An 11,513-nucleotide genomic window follows, 5' to 3' on the forward strand; every position below is an offset into this window, starting at 1 on the left:
CCATGCATAAATTAGTTAATAGACCAATAAGAAAGATAGTTCCGAACCTCTCTGCCAATAAGAGGACATTATAAGAGTTCCTCTCCCCACTAAAGACCACTCCTAGACAGTCCTAGCAAAATTCTTGCTTGAGAAATTGCCCTTTGTTTATTTTTGACCATTTTAATTGAAAACAATCACACTAAGGAACTAAATTGCTACCCAGAAATAATTGTATAATGAGCTAAAAACGGCTGCATTTGAACTTTACGGGTCTTTACTCCATACCCGAATGACATTGCTCATCCTAATATTTATATATTTCTTAATGCCATTATTTTACTTTTAGATCTGTGTGTATTGTTGCGAATTGTTAGATATACTGTACTGTTGGAGCTAGAAACACAAGCATATCCCTACACCTGCAACAACATCTGCTAAATATGTGTATGGACCAATAAAATGTGATTTGATAACAAACTAGCACATTCTGAAGAGAGATATAGCTGGTTACTGAGGTGTAGATAGCTTATTTTTACTGCCCAAAGTTATGCAGGTGGGGCGGCAGGTAGCCTAGTGGTTAGAGCGTTGGGCCCGAAAGGTAGCTGGATCGAATCCCCGAGCTGACAAGGTAAACAAACATCTGTTATTCTGCCCCTGGACAAGGCAAACCCTCTGTTCCTCATTGTAAATAAGAATTTGTTATTAATTAAATAAATGGTTGAATGCAATCATCGTTGTAATGGTCATTCATTATATATTTTACAAACTGCTAAACAGTATTAACAATATTTAAACCAATTCTGATGTAATCAATGTGCTTGCACTGCGTGCCTGCTTGTAGTTTAAGGAAGGGGGTTTTGAATGATCCATGTTGCATTTGAACATTTTACACAGTATAGGCATAGGCCTAATTGAACGTTTTACTGCAGTGGGCTATATCAGGGTCACAGAGTGTTTCTTGGCAGTCTTAAACAAATCTACTTTGAAACAAGTATACACCTCACACACATGGTTATGGCCTAAAAAAAGAAGACACCTGTACCATGTCAGATATAGTATTCCATTTTTTGTTTGCATTCCAACATTACACTTTAAATACATCACAGAAGACTGAAAGATAACACAAACGTATGACATAGAAAGAACAGATTTTTGGTGGGTTTAAAAAACATTACGGCGCCTTTTTTAAATTAAGTTTATTAATTATGAAATTATGAAAATTATTGTCTATAGTGTCTGTATAGTATATTATCACCTCATAACACTGATAATATTCGACAATTCATAAAATTCATAAAATGAACAACGCATGGACACACACACACACACACACAGACACACACACACACACACACACACACACACTAAGGTTACACTAGGCTACTTGCCACTGTGATGCACCATTTCGTTTCAGAATATAGGCCCACCGCAAATGCTTGAATCCGGTACGAGATACCTCTGGTTATGCCTATTGAGATAGCAGTAATCATGCACACATTTTGTTTTGCCATCACACAACAATCAGTGCTAGCCGCTCTCACACGATCCAGCCTTACATCAGCCAGCATTAGGCCTACACATACCCAGACACACGGATGGTTGTGACAATGAGTTAGCCTTTATTAATAGTTAACAACTAGTACTTACCTAGCCGCTCACAGACAGAGACTGTAAAGACATGTAACAAATACCTCCATTAGCCTAGCTATTCCCTTATTTTCTTCTTCCGTGCTCCACTTGTTTTATAATTTAAAATTGGTTAATCAAATGCCACTGTGCAGTTGCTGACAGCATGCTATTTTCTATTGAAATTGCTATTAATTTGATAAATAATAACTTGTGGACAAAAGAGGCAAACGTATTATCCATGTAACGAGAACCTTTATTTAAAAAAGTTGCTACATACGTGCGTAATGGCTGTGCGTAATTGTGCGTTAGTGCGTAATTGTACACTAGCGCGAATTACGCACGTCTCAGTGTGTAAGCAATGTGTGTTTCCTGTGGGTGCTATTTGGAGTGGTGTAAACTCTTTGTCAGTGATGCATTCCAGGGGGAGACGCCTATTCACTAAACTGAATGAAAATGACTTTGGATTCCAGACGGTCTCTGCGAGTTGCACTTACTGCTGTGATGATGGGGGGTTGAGAAAACAACAAGACAAAATCGCGAAAGAAAATATAAACACATGCTCTCCCAGAGAGGGGACGTTGACTGTGCCATGTAAAAAGTTATTGGCTAAACATGAAATAATTTCAACATTAAATCATTTTGTTGTGTATTATGAATACAACACACAGATGATATTCCAAATAAAATGGATAACACATGTTTCTCGGCCACGTCTTGTCATTTGGGTCATGTGAATGAAATCAGTTAGATTATTACCACAAACATTTCAAAATAAATTAAATTAAATTAAATCAACCTATATGGCCCAACATTCCAATGCTGATAACTTGACATAACCTAGTTAACTACATGAATGATTCATAAAGAATAATAACATAACAATTGCGAAATAAAATTTGCCCAAAAATGCAATAGGAACAGGGCATAATACATAAATATATATAATGTAATATTATGTAATATTATGTAATATAATGTAATATACCCAGCGCATTTCATCTATAGGCTAATCTACCCAGTTCCTTTCCATTGAATGAACATTTTGTAAATGATTCGATTTTTTTTATTCACGACTTCTTCCTCTGGACGCATTATAGTCTAAATCCAGTCTATGACCAAGTTTCTTGAATCAGAACACGTTTTGTCTTTTGAGAAAGTTGAGGAAACGGAAAAAAACAAAGGAACTGTGGCGGCAGGTAACCTAGTGGTTAGAGCGTTGTACTAGTAACCGAAAGGTTGCTAGATCGAATCCCCGAGCTGACAAGGTGAAAATCAGTCCTTCTGCCCCTGAACAAAGCAGTTAACCCACCGTTCCTAGGACATCATTGAAAGAGAATTTGTTCATAACTGAGTTGCCTAGTTAAATACGATAAAAATGTAATGGTAAATATATTATGACGATGGAGTCATTTCCCCTTGATTTAAACAGGTCGCAAATGGTCAGGTCAGAAAAACCTACGGGATATTCAAAGGTCCATTATGTTAACCCAAATACACACAGTGCCACAATCAGAAAAATACTGGACTATGTGTACCAACGAACACTTACATTCAGAAGAAGATTAAAGAGCCCACATGAATACAACATACATTGTTTCCAGCTTTAAGATCAATAACATTTTACACATTTTAGAGAAAATAAAATTATGTCAACATTTGGCTGGCTGGCCTGATAGCCATGTGATCTTTAGATGGTGGCCGACCAAGCTAAGCCTGTAAAGGACATTCCCATCATTTCATGGTCTAGAAACCAAAACCCAACCTAAACCAAAATCAGGGGAAACCTAACCAAAAACCAGGAACAAAATGATAAGGCAACAATAGCGGTCTAACGTCTACCCCATGTCGTTTACAACTCATTCTCCATCTGAGAAGCTAGAGTACGATTTACAGCCCGCCACAAACATGAGAGCCGGGGAGAAAAAGTGTCCGTCCCGGCTATTAAAGCTCCAGTTCATTTACAATGCCATTTGTGATGATTTCAGTCAGAGCCTAGGGTGTAATTTAAAGGAAAGTGTCGCCCTTGATGAAGACGAACTGACGTAATCAAGGCAGTTTCTTGTTGCGGAGCCAGGAAGCGAATCCCAACAACATGAAACTACCTAAACCACGCTTCAGCTGCGCGAGACGTGGTGTTCCAACCGGAAGGGAAACGAAATAAACAGCAAAAATATTCAAAGCCAAGTAAGGATTTTATTGTATGTCTACAATAACATAGCTATTACCCAAATGATATTCTTGCCTCTCTCATGCTATGCTAAATAGGCTTATCGTGTAAACTATTAATATAAGAATAATACACGGTGTCTAAAAATGCCGAACCAATAAATGGGAAAGCTCGTTAGACAAAATGCTGAAGAACATCAGAATATGTCATAAACTGTTCTAATGTCTCCAGAAATGGCAATCATGTAGACATAAAAGACAAGACCAGTAGCAGCAATAACAAGAGCTGTCAACCAAGCGCCTTTGGCTGAGCAACCGGCGGACATAGGCTACTCATCTCAAAATAACAGTAGAATAAATATCTATTTGTGTCCTACCTTGCATTTCCTCACACACACTCTGTCGTCGTGGTCCTCATTTATCCATGCTGTCCTTGTTGTCGTTGTAATTGTTGTTGATAATCATCCATCTGTTTCCTTTCTTGCTGAGATGCAGTATCCACAATAGAAGGCTGCAGCCTGCCTCCGTAGCAGAGGGAACCCCCCGAGCGCATTCGTTCTATCCAGTAGGCATAGCAGACCCTCTCCTATGTGTAGAGTAGCCTGTCCCTCCTCTCCTCCACACACCTTTAAACGATGCATCTTAACTGCAGCAGCCAGCTAGCACATTATATTTGCAGATCATAAAATCCACCCCTAGCTGGGCGCTTCTACCACGAGACGATTCTGACGTTAGAATTTTATGACCTTGACTTACAGTGCTCACCTGGATAATAATTAAATCAACGTAATGGTCTCTCTCCTATTAAAACGGCCATGATCTTCCCAATTTCTCTTATCCGCAGCCTCTCTCTCATTCCCTCTCTTTCTCTCTCTCTTAACATAGTGCCAAATGGATAATAAGGGGAAGGACAAACTATATTTTCTATAGGAATAATCAACGGGACAAATATGACGCGAGCAACAATGTGGATGCAAAAAGTCCAGTGCAAGAATAGCCTATGACACATAGCAGCAGAAAACTAAAGGCAACACGATGAAGCTAGGGAGTAAGAGGACATTGCTCGAGAACAAACAAAACGAATATTTTTTTCAATTCCAGCAGTTCTAAGCTGCTTGAGTGTTGGTGTTCATTACAGGCCTTCACTTATATATTTGCTTTATATAACAATGGAAACGGCACCGCTATTTAATGTTCATGTGTTGAAAGGCAAACTCAAGTGCTGAAGTCCTTCCTTCATTAAGTCGTGTACTCTTGGGTATCGTTGAAATATTGTCATTGTATGACGAAATACGTGTGTGTGTGTGTGTGTGTGTGTGTGTGTGTGTGTGTGTGTGTGTGTGTGTGTGTGTGTGTGTGTGTGTATGTGTGTGTGTGTGTGTGTGTGTGTGTGTGTGTGTGTGTGTGTGTGTGTGTGTGTGTGTGAGTGTGTGAATGGAAGAGTTTTATAGATAATATAATTTCAGGTGAAGTTGTAGGCCGCCATAAGATGATCCCGACCCCGACTTTCACTATTGAGTTTCTTGAGCTTCATCCTTCGGTTCTGGAACCAGATCTTTACCTGTCTATCGGTCAGATCGATACTCTTACTGATCTCCAGACGGCGCTCGCGAGACAGATACATGTTAAACAAGAACTCCTTTTCCAGCTCGAGCGTCTGATGCTTCGTGTACGGGCATCTCTTCTTCCGTCCAGTTTTGGCTTTTAACCAGTTTCCCGGAGCATTTTCCAATGTAAAATCATCTGTAAACATAAAAACATGGAAAAGGTGAGCATAGGCCTACTGAAGTTCTACTTCCATGTTCAAGACAGACTATATCAGAAATACTGCATTCCAATTGGTCTGCGTCAGGTCTGCACTGCCGCACCGCAATGTCTGGACGGTCTCTGCCAGTCTTTATCTCAAATGCACATTCAAGTTCTTGAGCTTGAATCAAATGTCCACGCTCTTTAAATACACGGGTTTAATAAGTACCTATTTTTTTACTTTCTTGGAACGCTTGGAACGAAAATACAAATAGTTTAAATTGAAACATAATTTAGGCCTATTTATTTTGACGGGATTCTACAGTGTCTGTCCCTGTGCTATTGGCCTACAGACAATATACAAGCCCAGACACCATGTAGCCTTTATGTGGTTTGAGGCTATAGGGGAACTATACAAGCCCAGCCACCATATAGCCTTTATGTGGTTTGAGGCTATAGGGGAACTATACAATCCCAGCCACCATGTAGCCTTTATGTGGTTTGAGGCTATAGGGGAACTATACAAACCCAGCCACCACATAGTCTTTATGTGGTTTGAGGCTATAGGGGAACTATACAATCCCAGCCACCATGTAGCCTTTATGTGGTTTGAGGCTATAGGGGAACTATACAAGCCCAGACACCATGTAGCCTTTATGTGGTTTGAGGCTATAGGGGAACTATACAAGCCCAGACACCATGTAGCCTTTATGTGGTTTGAGGCTATAGGGGAACTATACAAGCCCAGACACCATGTAGCCTTTATGTGGTTTGAGGCTATAGGGGAACTATACAAGCCCAGCCACCATATAGCCTTTATGTGGTTTGAGGCTATAGGGGAACTATACAAGCCCAGCCACCATGTAGCCTTTATGTGGTTTGAGGCTATACGGACACGCAAATTAGATTGGAAATAGTTTAATATTTATTACGCATATTCCATATTTCAGGGTACATGAATAACATGTTTTTTAGTCCCAACTCTTCGATTGCTTATTAAATGCCCAACCTTTTTAAACGATTGATGAAATGAATTCAAACAAAAGAGGAGAATATAAGAAAGGCATCTCTGGATCATCAACGGTTTTATTTCGCCCCTAAAAGACGACGCAAAGGGAATAATATAGGGTTAATGAATAGTCCATAATACCAAAAGGAAGGCTACATTGTAGCAGTTAAAATAACCCGATGTGTGGCGCATTTAGCCTTCAAATAGCGGTACCGGAAAATATGTAGTCGACACTGTTGAGAAAACAAACAATTGGTTATTTTTTTAAGCAGTATAGCAGCATAAATTAGTCAAATTTCAACTGGAAAGTTATGGGGACTATAATGATGGTTGCATTTTAATGGTTGTTTTGTTGAATCTTAGTTGTATAATCATAATAACTATAATAATAATACATTGAACATTCGTTAACAATATATATATATATATATATATATATATATATATATATATATTCACCATTTGTGTTTCCTTGTATACGCTATCTATCCACCATAATAATTAAAATGCCGTTTAAGCTTTTTCTCAATCAAAGATCTCATGTAAGGAAAGTAGTATTACCTCTCCATCTTTATGAATGTTATTTCAGTCTAAAAAGTCAATCGCAGGCCTACACTGTTTTACCAAAAACAGTAATTATGGAAATTGAGGCGTGTGTGTGTTTGTCTGGTCTATCTGTTTTACGGTGCACGCGCGTTATGAGTGTGTGATCTTGTTAATTTCAATGATAACTGCCCAACTCACCTTCGCACATTAAATAGAAAGGTGATAAGTGCCGTGACCACAGTAACCCCTGCTAGGCCAGACCGTGAAATGCCTGTCCAGAATATCTCCGATATATACATAGCGTAGATATACAGTAGCAAACCAACAATATAAAAACCAAAACACTGAATGACATGCATGCAGAGGATATTTTAGTATACTCTCTAGCAGAGGCTTTATTGTAGGATTGGAAGTACATTGCACTGTGTGTGTGTGTGTGTGTGTGTGTGCGTGTGTGTGTGTGCGCGCGCGTGAGTGTGCGTGAGAGAGAGAGAAGGAGAGAGAGAGAGAGAGAGTGGGGGGTGGGAGCTTTCTGGATTACCTTTCAATTCGTCAGAGTTATCAGAACAACTGTCAGTCTTTGCACTCTCTTCTTTCTTGCGCTTTCGCTGTTCTTCCTCTTCGATGCCTGTTTCCTCGCTAACTTTCTCCTGCGTAGATTTGTTAACCGTTGATTCTCTTGGTGATTCAACAGATGTCGTCACCGGTGCCAAAGACGCAAAGCCTGTCCCGAACTGCTCCTCTCGCTGTTCCCTGCTCTCTCCTGGGTATACCCGTCTTACTCCTCCATAACATTCGGACACCTCCGAGACAGCGGTTTGGTCCGTCTGGCTGCTGCTATTGTTCCCAATCTGAATGTAAGTAGCCGACTCTGTATTGTCAGTATTAGCCCTGCTGCTACTGTCACCCTGATACAGACAACAGAACGCCTCCTTTTTGACGTTGTCGATTGGAAACGAACACGGATGTAAACTGGACTGGGCAACAGGTTGCTCGTCACTGTTAGTTTTAGAAACAGAGGTCCAAGTGCCCAGTTGGGATGACAGGTAAAGCGCATCTTGGTAGGAGCCGAGAGGGTGGCTACTCGGAGGAACCTCGTCTTTTTTGGGAAGGGGCGATCCAACTACTCCAAAATGTCTCATCATTGAGCATCCATACTCAGATGCAGCCGAGTGGATGTACATTCCTGGGTTGCTGCTGGAGAAGCCCTCGCCTCTATAGGAAGAAGATGATCCTCCCATCAAAGAATCCATCAGGAAATGACCGGCAGCAATGTTATCCTGGCATGACATTATTTTTTATTGTTGGTGTTGTTGGTGTCTTTTGTGTTCCTGTGGTAACGGTTTTTCTCGAGGAGAATAAGGACAGTAGGACACTGACAACTTTTTGGAGCCAAAAATATCAGCAACATAATTATGGATTCTTGGAGCTCCATGTCATGTGATTTTCAGACCAATAGCGGCGTGGAAGTGGCATTGACGCTCCAGACTAAGGTGACGTCAAAGCGGTCAAGTTGTTAAGCAAATTGATTTTTGTACGGTGAAAGGGCGTCACCTAGCGGAGAGATTTAGGGGGAAAAACCATGGGAGGAAGGAACAAAGGGGTGGAGAAAATATTTTGCAATCAGTTACGTGGGTATAGCCGAAATGAAATATAGTTCAATGAGTAATCGTTAAGATAGGCTAACATAAAAACAAGACCGCGCAAATAATTCGATAAATATGATTCTTTCTTGGAAGTCGCTGCAAACGCCACTATAGAAAAGTCACTTCGTTCTGGTATTCGTCAATACATTAAGACAATCCAATGGACGTACATATTATCAGCCCCACTCTCGGGTAGGCCTAGACTTGTTAGGCAAACTGATTTTCATAAGAGGTAGACTTTGCATTAAGCTAACCTATACAATCAAATAACTGTAGCTTAGTCGTTGTTGCACCAGCAGTAACACAAGAACGTTTGTTCGATTAAAATCTATTTAAAATGTTAACCATTGTGAGTATTCCAAAGTGTATTTTTGTCTTTAATTACTTTAGCAGCCCTATTTTTCTAGAGCATTTTACGGAAGTGCTATTCCTTGTATGTGTACTCCTAGAAGTCCTAGTAACGCCTAAGCATATTTCGGTGTTTTTTTAATCACCAAAAGCTAGAACATTCAATTAAATATGGCCTCTATGATCCATCTACAATTTATCAGGAGTCCATTAAGAATGGTTCGTGGCAAAATCTTTTTCTTTACGTTTAAAATGATATCAAGGATTATTATAGTTCTGGCCTTTCTTTTCCACTCCAACTCGTTTGTAATTCGTGTGTAATATGTCATTCATATAATTGCAGGCGTGATATCAAACTGAGGGAGAAAAATGAACATTTATGCCACGTGTAAATTGTTTATTGAAGACAAAGGACCAGAACTTTTCTAGACAAATATCAAGTGTAATTTCATGTGTACATGTAGACTATTAAGCAGACATTTGTGTAGGTTTTTTTTAATTTAGTACTAATTGAAGCTTCGACTCAGACATTCTTAAATCCATTGCGAATATATATGTTGTTACATATATACTATATTCTATAGTTTATACCCATTCTTAGAAAAAACTAATCTGGATAGAACCAAAAACGGTTCCATGCTTGCTTCATATATGGCACCCCTTAAGGTTCAATATATAACCGAAATTGGGTTCCCAAAGGTTCTATATCGATTAATTCCATTAAAGAACCCAAATGGAACCCAAAGGTTCTATGTGGAACCAGTTTTGGTTCAGTGAAGAAGAAGCCATGCGGTTCTGATCAAAGAACCCTACTAAATTGTCCTGTATAGAACCTTTAGGGATGCCATATATGAAGCAAGCAATATAACCTTTTTGCTTCTACTCAGAACCTTTTTTCACAGAGCGTACGTACCGTCGTTTCCCCATGAAAATAACGTCCTAGCATTTAACACGTTGCATAACAATAGGGCTCTAGTTCATGTTTTCTGATATTGATAAACCAAGGCGAAAGTAACATTTTAATTTTGAATTCATGTTTTTTTAAATGGCTATCCATAAGGCATATATATGTCTAGTGTTTTGTTGTTTTATACTCGAATATATATCCTCAACACGATTGATATTCCCATTACTAAGGTAATATATAGGGACATCGACAAAACAGTAGGCTACCAGGTTTAGCAACTACTGCCAAACAATGCAGGGCCCCTTGTGTGTTGAGTGTTGTTATTGCTCGTGTGTTGGCTATGACGCTTTATAATGAAAGGGGCAATCCAAACTCTTTAAAAATATATATGTTTCATCACGAGCAATGATAAATAGGGATTATCAGACTTTGCACGTCTTGTATTTTAAACGGATGCAAAAATGTAACAATGGTTACTAGGCCTATGTCTCATTTGAATTGGAACGTTGAATGAAAAACGTGTCCGTGAATTTCGAGGTTGTTTAAGTCTGGCCCATCGGCCCACGACTTCTTCTGTTCCTTAAGTCTAATTCAGATAACACCAGAGCAATTTCAGTTGCATAGCAAAAAGTTCAAACGAACCGGATGAAAAAGGTTTAAGCATATTGACAATTAGAGACGCTTTGATTAATTTCGAAGCAAATAACAAATAGTCTAGCTAATAGCCTAACAGACATTCATGTACATTATTCATGTTTATGTATATTGAATGGTGTGATGCCAAGGCCATTTTCACCTAAAATAAATAATATTAGCTAAATGCTGTGGCCTATTTCAAATAGGAAGATTATGCTAATGCATATAGGCTGTGGAGAATGCTGATATTTCTCCACCAACCACTAAACGTTAGAAGTAATACCAGACTGTTTTGATTGGTTTCCTCACCTGTCCATCATTTCACCATCTTGTTAGAAATGGAATCCAGGACTCCCTTCAATCAGATCCGCTTTAGCCAACATCTGTATTGGGGTTGTTTTGGCGTTGTCCGAGGTGGAACTGCGTTAGAGCTATCAAATCCACAAGCGGCTCCTGGGCAAATCCATGCGGCCTTGTTTACAAGTTGGAACCCTGGAATGTGAGATGTAATCTACACCTCCATTAGGATGATAGAAACCTTCATTATTTCGTTTAATGAATTTCAATTTGAGCGTCATTATTTCTATAACGCCTAAACTTTCTCATTCTGAACTTCTAACGCGAGTGAGCTAACGCAGCTGCTCACCGTTTTGACAGCTCCAACGCAGCTACACCTCCAAAACCACCAAAACATCTGCTATGCAGGTGTCTGCTATCAACGGTTAGCGCTTGATCTGATTGAATCTAGGCCTCACAGTCTTCCATTCTAAAGCTAGAATTCAATTTTTGTAATCATGTCTCAGAATATGTTAACAATATCTAACACTGAAATTTACAATAAAAATGATATTTTTGTCCATTTATGCTCTTCAATGGCATGTAGCCTGTAGGCTGAACG

General features: G+C 39.3%; 1 protein-coding gene across 7 annotated transcripts in view; it reads right to left on the minus strand.

Moving 5' to 3' along the window:
- LOC110532667 (homeobox protein Hox-C10a) overlaps positions 1–8,627 on the minus strand; it is a 96,563-nt gene extending 87,936 nt beyond the window's left edge. For all 7 annotated transcript variants that reach the window (XM_036988684.1, XM_036988683.1, XM_036988682.1 and 4 more), the window contains exons 1-2: positions 7,620–8,627; positions 4,155–5,520 (exon numbers count right to left, since the gene is read on the minus strand). In XM_036988684.1, coding sequence (XP_036844579.1) covers positions 5,240–5,520; positions 7,620–8,370 — 1,032 coding nt within the window. In that variant the 5' untranslated portion in view covers positions 8,371–8,627 and the 3' untranslated portion in view covers positions 4,155–5,239. The remainder of the gene's footprint in view (positions 1–4,154; positions 5,521–7,619) is intronic.
- Between the last annotated feature and the right edge of the window lie 2,886 nt (positions 8,628–11,513).

Source organism: Oncorhynchus mykiss, chromosome 9 (genome assembly GCF_013265735.2).
Source record: "Oncorhynchus mykiss isolate Arlee chromosome 9, USDA_OmykA_1.1, whole genome shotgun sequence".
NCBI classification, from domain to species: Eukaryota; Metazoa; Chordata; class Actinopteri; order Salmoniformes; family Salmonidae; genus Oncorhynchus; species Oncorhynchus mykiss.